Source organism: Chaetodon trifascialis, chromosome 17 (assembly GCF_039877785.1).
Source record: "Chaetodon trifascialis isolate fChaTrf1 chromosome 17, fChaTrf1.hap1, whole genome shotgun sequence".
In the NCBI taxonomy this organism is placed as follows: domain Eukaryota; kingdom Metazoa; phylum Chordata; class Actinopteri; order Chaetodontiformes; family Chaetodontidae; genus Chaetodon; species Chaetodon trifascialis.
Window position 1 is genome coordinate 13,633,502 of NC_092072.1, and position 13,011 is coordinate 13,646,512.

At 45.6% G+C, this 13,011-nt stretch overlaps 1 protein-coding gene across 1 annotated transcript in view; it reads right to left on the reverse strand.

Moving 5' to 3' along the window:
- Positions 1–5,609, reverse strand: part of itgb8 (integrin, beta 8) — a 16,938-nt gene extending 11,329 nt beyond the window's left edge. The window contains exons 1-6 of the mRNA XM_070985297.1: positions 4,983–5,609; positions 3,730–3,815; positions 1,426–1,597; positions 1,124–1,230; positions 701–840; positions 132–297 (exon numbers count right to left, since the gene is read on the reverse strand). Of these exons, the coding sequence (XP_070841398.1) occupies positions 132–297; positions 701–840; positions 1,124–1,230; positions 1,426–1,597; positions 3,730–3,815; positions 4,983–5,076 (765 nt within the window). The 5' untranslated portion in view covers positions 5,077–5,609. The remainder of the gene's footprint in view (positions 1–131; positions 298–700; positions 841–1,123; positions 1,231–1,425; positions 1,598–3,729; positions 3,816–4,982) is intronic.
- Between the last annotated feature and the right edge of the window lie 7,402 nt (positions 5,610–13,011).

Consider the following 13,011-nt stretch of genomic DNA (forward strand, 5'->3'; position numbering starts at 1 on the left):
TTGTTTTTCTGAACGTACTCGAGAAACTGAAGTAAATCTTGTATCTATCTCAAGGTGTTTCGCTAACTCTCTTTCTCTTTGTTGCACACAGATAAAGAATTTGTGAGCCCTGACATCTGGTATATGAACACCTGGCAGACAGCAGCTTGCAGCATGGCATCCAGTCCTCCCTCAGGTGTGTCCATGTTTCCGGAGATGCGCTGGCGTTTGATCACACGTGTGAACTCGCTCATGTTTCCCGTCATGCTTAGGACGTGGTGGAAGCCGTGGGCTGGTCGACAGCGGATCTCATAATCACTGAGGCAGAGGCAGTTCAGAAAGTTTTAAATTGCAACATTCAGGAGTGTAGGTCTCCAAAAACCAACAGAACAAATGAAGGTCAAGAGTCTCTCTGTTGTGTCTGTCTCTCAGCACAGCTCATCATCATAACAATGCTGCCCCCGATAAATGAGGAATCTCTCTGAGTCACACAAAATTGTGAGCAACTAATGGGAGAAACTTCCTTAGACGTATTTTTTGAGTAATCATTTAAATCAGCACACCACACTTTTGTCTCATTAAAAGAGGAAGAGGCTAACCGAGGAACGTAACAAGCAAACTTTTCAGTTCTGTCATACAGCAGTGAGAAAATAAGATGAACAGAGAGCATGAACCAAACTTTTTCAGCAATCAAAAATCCAACTGACAAATTCTGTCTCACCTGCAGGGGTTGGTGATCTTGGAGGGATGGACGTTGATGTAAGGGGAGACAGGTTTGTCCACAAATGAGCCGAAACCCAGCCAAAGGTCTGAGGAGTGCTCCGTCATACGGAGAGACAGAGCTACACCCACCGTCTTCAGCTGCTCTCCAGAAAACATGCAGGTGGGCCCAGGGTGGGGGGAATCCAAAGTAGAATCCAAGGAGAAGAAGAATGGAAGGAGGATAGAGAGTGATTTAAGCAGATCTGTTTGAGCTCTAACATGTGTGACAGCAGCCATCATAATCATGAGCACCAAACTGTCGTTTTCCAACAATGATAAAAATAACTTGAGAGTTTGTGTAAAAAAAATACAGATACTAAATACTTAAGAACATTTTTTCAGCACCGACTCACTGAGAGGAATACAACACAACGACACCTACATGATCAAGGTTTTCCTGCATAGACGCCGATACATCAACCAGGTAGTACAGATCCACAGGGTAACGCTCCAGCTGCTTCACAGCCACTATGATGCTGGCCTTTGAACCTGAGCGCACACACACACACACACACACACACACACACACACACACACACACACACACACACACACACACACACACACACACACACACACACACACACTTAACCTCAGCTCCTTTGTCACCCACTGAGAAGCAGTCAGAAAACAAATTAGAGATCCACCCTTTTGTACTTGACTTAGAAGGAGCCTGTCGTCTACCTGGTCTGAGGGTGATGCTGATGTCTTGTGGGGACACTTGCGTGCTGCTGATGGTGGCATTGACCTCCACCTTGGTCTCTGACTGCTCCATGAACTCCGCTTCACAGCCCCTCCTGAGCAGCTTCACAGGCAGGTCGCAGCGCTGGCTCGGGCCCGCCCCATCCAGGAAGTCCTGCAGGTCACACAAGGTCAAAAGAGGGAAATTGAAAATTCCCTTTTCCCTTCAATTTAAAAAAAAAAATGCTTGAGTTTTTTGGCAATTTTCAGTCTTAAAAAAAACAAAATGCAAGAAACCAACACAAAAAACAAACAAGACACAGAAGCAAATGCTGCCAGTCGGAAAGATAATGCAGCTGAGCCGTCTTTTAAGATGTTGTCACTATAATTGCATTTCAGGAAGGAGAACAAGTGACAAATAAGTGGGTCAAGTTGAATCCTCTATGGCCCACAGGCAATACGCTCTAATGCTGCCAAATATGCGACCAACATGAATGTTTACTCCAGTCTGCTCTGTATGTTGGGCTTATGCAGCTATAATCTTACTATTTGCATAATAACCATAGATAAATTTCCCACCAGGTGGTCTTCATTTACCCTCCTCTCCTGCTGCAGTGTTGCTCACTACATCCTTTCACAAATGCAGGGGCACACGCGCACACACACACACATCAGAGCACAGAGCTGACAATGCCTGTTCTCTCCCCCCGCTTCATTTTCTAATCTGTGCTCACAGTATGGTCAAGTTGAAAGCACTTTGGATCATTTCACCTGAGAAAACATGGCAAAGTGAAACCAGTTTCATAACTACTCACTCTGGTTTCATTTTTTGTTTCTGTCGTTTTAATATAATTTGTATTGATTTGCGATGTAGTTACATTGCCATGAGAACCATTAGCATTATATTATGTCCAGATCTACTCAGTTGCAGTTCTGATGACTAAAAAAGAGATTAGATGGTCCAATTGGCTGATTTTCCTACTTTGAATGAATATGATCTAATCATTACTTCACTGAATGAATCTTGCTTTAAATAACCTCTCCGCTGCACAATAGCCTGCCCCGACAATACAACAACATCACGCCTTACAGCTTTGGAGTGGATTAATAACCTTTGGCACTTCAGGTCTCTGGGAAAACATTCACAAATACAGTGACTAGCACTGAAAACATAAAAGTAGACCATTAAATGTGTGTGCCAGATTGGTAAGTGTCCATTTATGGTCACATGATAAACAAGATCATGCACATAGGGAATGAAACGGTGCAATTGATTATATTTCTGGGACTTCTGGGACAGAAGTGGCACAAGAGCAAAGCAGCAAACAGTCTACAATAAAAACCTGTAGCTGAGCATGTGACCTTGGCCTGAACCTGAAAGCTAGACTGAATTCAGTTTATTTATCCCTGTCCCTCTGGCTATAATTTGTCCTGTAACAACTCTGAATACCAGAAAGTTTCACAGCAATTTCCCTGGACTTTCTTACACAATCTGCCCCCTCGCCTGGCACTGAACGTCAGCAGCAAAATGTGAATGTGCATACTTACAAGCACTGTACCTGCTTCATTTCCACTGCTTCTCCAAGCGTGGCTCAGTGACTTTGTGTGTGTGTGTGTGTGTGTGTGTGTGTGTGTGTGTGTGTGTGTGTGTGTGTGTGTGTGTGTGTAGGAGGTTAGGGAGGTGGTGTTTGAATGCTTTCACACACCACTGAGCCCGGCCCCACTTAATGATGTCAGTTAAGGTTAGGGTTCACATGGTGGGAAAGCACCTGAAGTCTGTAAACACGCACATGTTGATAGTCCAGTCTCGCCGGTGCAGCTTGTGTGTGTTGTGATTGGTGTGGCCCTGCGAGGCTTTACAGCGTCTCAAGTCTGATTCGGGGTGGGCTCTTTACGAGACAGACTGACACCCAGAAAGGAAAGACAGATACAGACACACAAACACACAGCCGGATGCACGCTTTGAGAGAAATGCAGTGATATGTGTGAGTGCCTAGACTAAACACATGCATAGAAAGTGGCTCTGTCTCTGCTGCCACATGAGAAAGCACATATGGAAACGCACACACACACACACACACACACACACACACACACACACACACACTCACACACACACACACACACACACAGGCCATAGGGCAGGCCACGAAGCTCGAACATGCACATTATATTCACATCTGTGGGTGGCATCAAAGCTTTGGTGTGTGTCATCTGAGGAATGCTGCTGACTGTCTGCCACGTTCTCTCTTTTTTTCTTTCCTCTCACCGTCCAACACAAACACACTCTTTTATACACATTCCTACCTCTTTGAAGCACCAGGCACACTGTGGTCCACGGCTGAGACACTCTGTGCAAGAAGTGATACTAGGAGACCAACAGACACTGTCACCTGCAGAGGGATGACGGGGGGAGCGGAGAGGTGGAGAGGCAGAGAAAGAAGACAAAACGAGACAGTCAGCCAAAGATGGAGAAGAAATGGGATGAAGAGAAGAATCCGTGATTAGCATATGAAAGAATATGTGTGTCAACACTCATTAGCCATGCAGCCGAGCCCCTGTGGATATTTAGAGATCTCATGCACACTTTTGATGATGGAAGCACCTCTTAGCATCTCATATGAGGCTATTCAGTACGTGTCAGCCGGCCGTGTAGTGGGAAAACGGCTGGGAGTGTGGGAACAGGTGCTTGAGCTCCTGGAGTGGTGCAATGGATCATTTCCCACACCCCCACACCCTCACACACACACGCACACACAAACGCACACCCACACACGCAGACACAGAGGACATCTAATCATGAGTCAATCAGCGAACGCTAAATGTGCGCAAATGCATTAATGTGGTGACACTGTGACAAATCACTCAGATACTTTTATGCAGCGTTAGCAGAAAAATCCAGCCGGGATGGAGACTGGAGATCTTTACAGGGTGACAAAAGCCACAAAACGGACCTGGGGCCCACTGTAGTGGGATTAATGATTCATTGAAGTGATTTATCTGCCGGAATCCAATTTTCCAGAGCCATTTCAGTGAGCTACAGGGTTGGAATGTAGGACAGAGAGAGGCTGCAGGTCTTAGCATCATTAACAGCCCACTAACAAGCCACTCTGACCCAATTAGCACTCCTGGCCTCTGGCAACCCCCTGAATAGGTGAAGCATTTAACTTCTAATTATAACTGATCGATACATGCTTGAACGTGCGGTTGGTGCGGTATGAGTATTCCAGTGGGTCCCCTGATTGAGGCTTTAGAGGTTTCTCTTCACAAATGAATAAACACTAGTTCATAGCCTCATTAAAACATGCGATAATAACAGGGAATAAGTAGAGAACAATTTAAAAATGCTGTTAAAGAGGTTTATTTGCGGTGAGGATCTTTATAAAAAGATCTGCTGGGGGTCTTTTACATGAATCATTTGGGAAAGCGGTAGACCCCCCGCAGAGAGCGCAGATGGGCGGGACGGGAGCTGATGTTGCGCAGTGATCTCTTGACAAGATGCAAGATGTGGGCTAATTGCTGGTATATGCTGTAATTGGCCCTAATGAGCCTCCACTCACCGGCACCGGAGGCTTCTGCGCAGACAGCGACCACCAAGCAGCAGAGCAGGAGACACAGAGGGACGCTGCCGTACGTGCGCAGCCAGGAAGTCATATTATCCACACCGGGAGCTCGACCTGAGCGAAGCAGCGACGAGGCGCAGGGGGCAGAGGCTGGAGCTACGGCTACTGGAGATGAACCGGGGGAGACCGGGCACCCTGCGTCCGCCGCCGCACGAACAATAGCAGGGAGTGCCGGACCGAGCCGCGGGGCATTGTCGTTCACCCAATAACCTTCTAATCCCGGAGAGGTATTCACATCCCCCGGGTTAAATCAGCTTACAAGCGCGCTCCCCCCTGGACCACGAGAGGAGGTGAAGCAATCGGTTGAGTGAGGCGACGGCGGCTGCGGCGCAAGTTCCTCCATCTATTTCCATCCAGCCGCAGGTGTGCGACGTGTCCCCGCGCTTCCAACAATGGACCTCGTCTCACAGCTGATGGTAAAGTCTCATCCCGGGACAGAGCGGAGCTGAGTTACACACATACACACACGCACAGACACACACACACACACACATACACCGGAGCACCGCTGAGATAGTGCTTGCTTCAGCCGGTGCGCACCAACATGCCGACTGAACATCCCACACTAAAGCCAGGAGAGTGACCGTGTTTTAACCGCTGTACTGACTCAGGCAGGCGGTACCATGGCAACGACGCTCCGTCCTCGCTGTATCACAGAGGAGGAGAGAGAGTTAAAGAGGGAGGGAAGAGAGACAAATAAGGAGAGAGAGAGAGAGAGAGGGAGGGAGGGAGCGCAGAGGAGAGACATAAAGTGCTTACTACAAGGAGTTGCTGTGGGGTGCATTCCAAGTGAACCACGGCCTTGAATTGAACACTGATGTTTATATTGCTTCTTCAGGGAGCTGTTTAACAGCACTGAGGGCTCCTGTGTGTGTCTCGGGACCCAAACTGGGTGTGGATGGATGTTGGGGTAAAAGGATGATGGGGAGGGTGAAGTCAATAAAAGCAGAGTTGTAGCAGAGGGGTTCACAAGCTGGTGCTAAAGAGGAGGAGGAGGAGGAGGCGGGGGTGGGGGGGCTGGGTCCATTGTGCACAGATTCCAATGACATGGAGTAACCTCGCCTCGCCGGCTGCTCCGCTGAGCAGGAGCCAAAGACTTACTAAACAACGTTTTAAGCTGGAGGAAAACAGAGAGACGCGAGGACAAAAGACACAACGGTCTACCATCTTTGGCTTGATCCCGTTCTTGTCCGGTACTGCTCTGCCAGAGAGATCGGGCATGTTTTGCTTGGCACGCAGCCGAAACAGTGATTGTGAGTGTGTGCCAGCAGTCTCCAACCAATGCACAGCAGTAAGCTCAGCAGTACACACACTCACACAAGTCCCTTATCTACTCAGTTTGACCCCATCTGTCGCTCAAGAGCCTGGAGCCGAGCCAGCCCTCCGCTCGTTCATTCATATAATTTGTCAAGCGGGAATATTTGAGGGGGGACTGCCAACACCTCCCAGTCTGTGCCCTCGCACCAGTCATTCTCAATTATGGCAATGAAGCAAAGACACACCATACTCTTTTTTAAGCGTGTGAAACATCCCTTCCCCTCGCAGATCAAGTGTCTCCTCTCTGGGCTCGGGAGGGCTGGGTAGGCTGATGGGGGTCCGGGGCACAAAATATGGATCTGTCCTCCGCTTCTAAACTTGATAATGGGCTCTTGTGTAAACACTCCCTAGGCCCTGTCAATACTGTGCAGCATCAGCATCTTAATGACAGCTGTCATTGCTGTAAAGCTGACACAAAACACACTTCTTCTCTGTCATTCCTCCCCCACCTTTTTGACCTCCCTGCCCTCCCCCTCTTCTCTTTTTCTCTCCCCCTGGTGTGTTTGTGTTAGCAGTCGGCTGGGCTTTCCATCACGCTGGTCTGGTCTCATCACTCTCTAACCACACACACACACACACACACACACACACACACACACACACACGCACACTCTGTCCACTGTTGAGCCACCAGTCCTCCTCTAACACCTGCCTGACTTTCTTTCCCCCTTTAAAGGTCCTCTCATCTCACTGATTTTCTCTCCCACACTCTCCTCTCTGCCACACATTCTGAGGCTAAACTGATGTGAAGACAAAGTGGGGGTCAGAGGTGATATGCGCGCCAAAAGGGGATTCCCATGCACAGACACAAACCAGCTAACACAAGTGCACAAAGTAAGTGACTAGAACAGAGAGAGAGGTTTGGTCTGCTGGCAGATTTTTGCTTGGTGTGTCTCAATGTCAGTGTTTGTGTCCTTTACTGTAGGTGGAAACCCAACAATCGCACAATTGTAAATTATTTAGCATTTTCTTCCCCAAAGCGTGTGCATTTCTAAGTACATCTATCTGAATTCCCCTCTCATACTGTATATCAAAATCTGGCATTTAGTGACCTGAATTTCCCCTTATCAGGGTATTATCACCATGTCACACCTACATGCAAACAGTGACATGTACAATATAGTCACACACACACACACACACACACACACACACACACACACACACAATGTATTTTCAAATCATGTGGACTTTAGACCTAAATTTCCGCTTCTGTCAAAGCTGCGCATCTCAAATCATGAATGAGGTAATTGAGATTTAAATTTGGCTCCTGCTATTATTCAGACTACCCACAGACAGACGCATTTCACTTGTGACAACATGAAAGTCCAAAAATAGCACAGAGGAACCATCATGTGTTCCTGTTTTTGTGCATTTGAGTATTGATGTACTTCTACTGATCTAGCAGAGTCTCCTCCATGGAAACTCAACGTAGAACTGAAATTGTTGAGGTGATAGTGCCACAATTGTTTCTACAGACAGTCACATTGTCTGGTCCTCGTGCTGCTATTGTAACCACTTCACTATTTTGAATGTCACATTGCGAGCAATCTGCAAGTTGTAGTGTGAACTAGATCCCAGTTGCTAGACTACAAGAATGCCCAGTGAAGTGCTAATCTGTTTCTGATCCTTATTCTGCAATAGCATGTGTCAGACTGTATGTTTACAAATGTGGTCTAATTTGTACAAGCTGATGTAATGTGCTGAGTGCTTTTGACATTTCGAAGGCCAGCAGTCACTTTAATGCCAGTTTTGATGTCACCAAGCATTTCAAAGACCAAACCTAACAACACTTTTCAAAAATCAGTGTTGTCTGACGTGTGGCACTCGACCCCAAGCACGTTTGTTCCTGAGGATGTCAATCTTTAAAAATGGGTCACCATGTGTGCTTTAATAAAAAGCTAAATAAGCTGGTCACTGTAGTTTTTAGCTAACTTTGCTCAAACAAATGTGTTAAGTGATATTTATTGGGGATTCTCACCTGCAGATTTGGTGTTCAAGTGTGTATTGAATTGCGTGTATTGAGTGCTCAATATGAGGTCAGCTCAAAATGAACTACAGCGCCCATGTTTATTGTCATGAAGGAACATGTCAGCCAGTGCAAAGATGTGGCTCATTGATGTGTTTTTGATGTGGACAACGATGAAGGTCTGTGGCACAGATGAGTAAGACCAGGCTTTGCAGTAGAGAGAGACAACTTGTTAGCAGGATTAGTTCACAGCTGGTTTTGGTCTTTTCATGGGATTTGTTGACATCCTTGACTCTGTCTGACCGTTTTTTGGTCAAAAAAATCAACAGCGATAGCAACAGTGGAGCTTCTCCCCTTATTTAAAATACATGCTGCGTGGCTGTAGCACTTGTTTGTGTCCCGGGAGATAAATGTGCATCTGTTCCTCATGAATGATGTATTTGTTGACCTTCAGTGCAGAACAGTGAGTCTGCAGAGAATCGTAAACCAGGGGAGCAAATGTGCAAAATATGGCAAGGTACTGCTTTAGCAAAGAAAGCTTGAAGATGAAAGGATGTGCTTTGTGATAACATAAGGGATGAAAGTGACCTGGAACACTGTGTTTTTGTCCCATTTAATTCAATAACTCAATCTTCAACAAAAGGGAAAAAAAGCACAGTTAAACTGATCAATTCAAACTTGAATTTGAGGGTGACACCAAAAGTCATGAGACCGCTTGGCACCAACCCTCTCTCACTGAATCGACTATAACTATTTCATATGCTTACTGAAAAACATTCAGTCATTGTAGCAGTGACAGTGAGAGCAGTGGAACAACAACAAATATCCCCAGACAGTGTCGTGCAACTTCTTTTTAAATAGCATCTCAAACATCGACACAAAATGTCAGAGGCAGTTTGATAACAGTCATAATAAAGAAATCCCCCACCTTCTCATACCAGTGGTATTGTTTTCACAAGTGTTTTTCCATATTGAGACCACAGTACCCATAAAGTCTGTAGCTAACGGTTGCAAAAACGTTCATGCTGCTTGACCAACTTCCTCCTCCATCTTTCACTTTCCTGGAGCCCTCAGACATCTCAGAGTGAATGTTTTACATAGACATTTAATTTGTTCCACCGCCTGCTTGGAAACTTTATCATTATTTTGTCTCTGGGAATATAACTTTTGAGATGACTGAACAGAGATGTACAGTATATTTCAGAGTGGGGAAAAACAGGATCAAATATTTCCTCTGCGGTTTTCATGGTTGAAATAATAGCATGCGCTTGAATTTCAGAAAACATCCGTCTGCTGACCATGACATGACCGAGGAAACCCCGTGGTTCGTACCATTTCAATGCTGACATTTACATTGACCATCAGTGGCCTTGTGGTCCAACGTATTCACGCACAGACGCAAGCAGACACCGACGCTTCACTCAACCACTAGCATGACTGTCAGCGCGTAACGAGCACTCTGAGACCACAGTGATTACAAAACTAAATCTCCCAACAACCTTCCCAAATGACTCGATTCTTTTTTTTTTTAAATCTGAAAAAGTTACAAAGAAAACTTAGCACTTCCAAAACTTGGTACCTTGCTGCTGAATTGTGTCACGTTTCTGGTATGGACTCATCTGACAGTACCATGAAGTATGGACAATGCAACCAAAGCTCAACTCCTTTTGAGTGTTCATTCTTCAAAAGTTTGGGAAATTTGCTTTTTCATTTTCTTGCCAGAGGGTGGCATGGTGGCGCAGCAGGTAGTGCGCCTGCCTACAGCAAGAAGGTCGCCGGGTTCGATCCCCAGGTCGGGCAGGGCCTTTCTGTGTGAAGTTTGCATTTTCTTCCCGTGCTTCCCGTCTAAATATTAACTTAACTTAATGATGGAAACAAAGGGGAACAGCTTTTATGAGAATCCAAAGGTAAGACAAGCTATAAAACTAAGTCATAAACACATCTCATGCAAGCCTAAAAACAGCAAACACCAGCTTTGCATGCAGTTATGTGCCAAACTTTTTCTTGGTCTGAAACGGTTGCTGCATGCTGCCTACTAAATACACGATTAAGTATGCCATTACCAGCAGACTGTTCACACTGAAGTATATACTATCTCCACAAACGGACATTATTGGAGATCTCCACAGTTGATTTCTCACCTTAAAAATGGTCCGAAGTGAATTTCTTGAGAAGCATACAGCATACAGAAATTGTAAAAACCAACAAAAGAACCACAGTGCACTGCTAGAGCTGTCTGCCTCACAGTCTGCCATTGGACCACCTGAAGAGTGCCTTTTTGGGGCAGTTGCGTAAGTCACATACTCAGAAATCTTTGCTAATCTCCATCCAGCCATTACCCGCATACATAGACAGTTGCAACACTCTACATACTAAATTTTACATCATATCCAGTTAGGACAGTATGTGAGTAGTCTTTGAGTCACAAGCAGTCGGCACGTAGCACAGAATATTCACCCTGGTTCACCCTTAAAAGATCAAAATCGGTCAAAGCATCGACTGGGAAGGGGTCAAAGGTCATCGATCGGAAGTCAGTGGACAATATTCACCTCCAGCAACAGCAAGTTGAGGGACATTCTCCAAAAACACGTCCTACATTTCCCATAAGCAGCTCAATGGTGTCTTTTGCATGCTTTACAATATGAAAGTGTATTCAAGACATTGTCCAACTGTTCTCACTGGCTGAGCAGGACTCCTCCTGATAAGCAAACTGAGCTTCATGTGTAAAATCAGTGAGTGCCTCTTTAAAAATTGTTTGTGGAATTTAAAAAACAAAACAAAACAAAACAAAACATCTTTCCATTGCTATGACCTGCTCTCTAGTTCCAAAACTTGACTTGGCTTCACTGCCATTTCAACAAAAATTGTCACGAAACGACTTTGGTCAGCTCGTAGTGCAAACAAGACAAACATGAAGACATTCAACTAAAAGTCATCTGACAAATAAACACATGCAAATGTTAACAATCCTCAAGATGCTAACAGGATATACAGAGTTAAAGAAAGTAGAAAAATCTCCCTTTAAACACTTTCATTCTGTGTTCCTTCCATTGAAACCATGGAGGATGGCCACCTGTTACTGCAGTCTTTGTGGCACTTATCTGAAACCACGCGCTCATTTGTCCTTGAAATGCGAAAGTGAAATGAGAGAGGAGAGCGCTTGGTGAGCCTGGTTATCTTTTCTCCTCATTTTCCCCTCACCAGGGAGTCTTGGAGAGTCCCTGATTTTCTCACCCACATCCTGGGTGCCAGCTGCTGTGCACTTTCTAACTGTAATTCTATCAAGGCCAGCGGGGCCGCTCTCCGGCTCAGCGCCAGCCTCATCATGAGAAGGAGCGAGAGAGGGAGCGAGAGGGTGGCAGGGAGGTCACTGGTCTCAAGGACTGTCAGCCACAGCGGCTATATTCAGGGGAATAGCACATTTTGGACCGCAGGGCTGCAGCAGGGAGGAGTAACAATGATATACCATCCCGTGGTTCAGTTTGCGGCCGACTCCACACATACACACCCACTCTCACTACCGGCTCCTCTGAATCTCCACCCAGGTTAGATTTCCCTGACACAACTGTGCGGCTGTGTGATTTGATGTGAGCCAGCACTCGGGTGGAAATCGGCTCTGATTTCCAGGTAATACACCCACCCAAATTCTGCTGCACATGACTTATGTGGCCCCAGTGTAGCTCTTCAGTCCTTTTCCCACTCAGGGCTGTGGAGTAACAGGTTGTGTATCCCAGAGGCAACATAATTACAGACTGCACCTGGAAATTATGGTCATTTGGATACAAACAAAATGATGTGAAAAATGCAAAAAGATAAAAATAAATAAAAACCCTGTTCTGTTCATATCACATGGATGACTTTAACCAATCAAAAGCCCAGAAGAGCAAAAGCTTCTACTCTCTATGGATGTCCCCATGTTTCCTGTTAGGCAAAGATCAGGGCTAAAGAATCTCCCAACATGTTGCTGGCAGTAGAAGTTTGGAAGATCATGTTCCAGGCAGCAGCTTGACCTACAAAAGCAGAGACAAACAAGACAAACACTTGGAAGGCAGCAATGGCAGAAGAGGAAGATTAACATTTTTGTGGCCTTGTTAAACATAGTGACAGTGGACGAAGGCTTTTCAGTGTCTCAGAAGCCAGAATAATAGAACTAGTGTTTCTGGTTTGAAAGCAGTGTCGCTGTCAGCGAAAACTTTGGGGAAATCCAGGAAATTATAATCTGCATAAGTTTTCTGCTTCATCACCCTGCACTTTTTCCCTATCCCCTCCCAGCAAGCGATACCAGTTAATTCACGTGGTGCGTAGCTGATGCCAGGGTCAGCCAGTACTGTAAACAATAACCCGAGTATCGAGAAAGATAGCGCTTTCATATGAGTTTCACATTTTCAGCCAGCAAATCCACTTCCAGGCTAGTTTTTAATTGTGAGGTTAAAAGTGTTGGTTATGTGCTTCATTGGCTGATATGTCAGGTCTGATTGCATAGTTCATAAAGTGGGAGTGCTTCAGAACAACAGGACCACATCCCACTCCACACTGTGTGAACGCAGAAGTCTGTGGGTGAATTATTCTGCTTTTCGTCATAATGGAGATGCCTGTAAAAGGTTCATTATTTCTCAATAAGTTTAATACTTGTAAGAAAGTTTTTTTTATGTGTGTACAGTCTCCACAAACAAATATGAT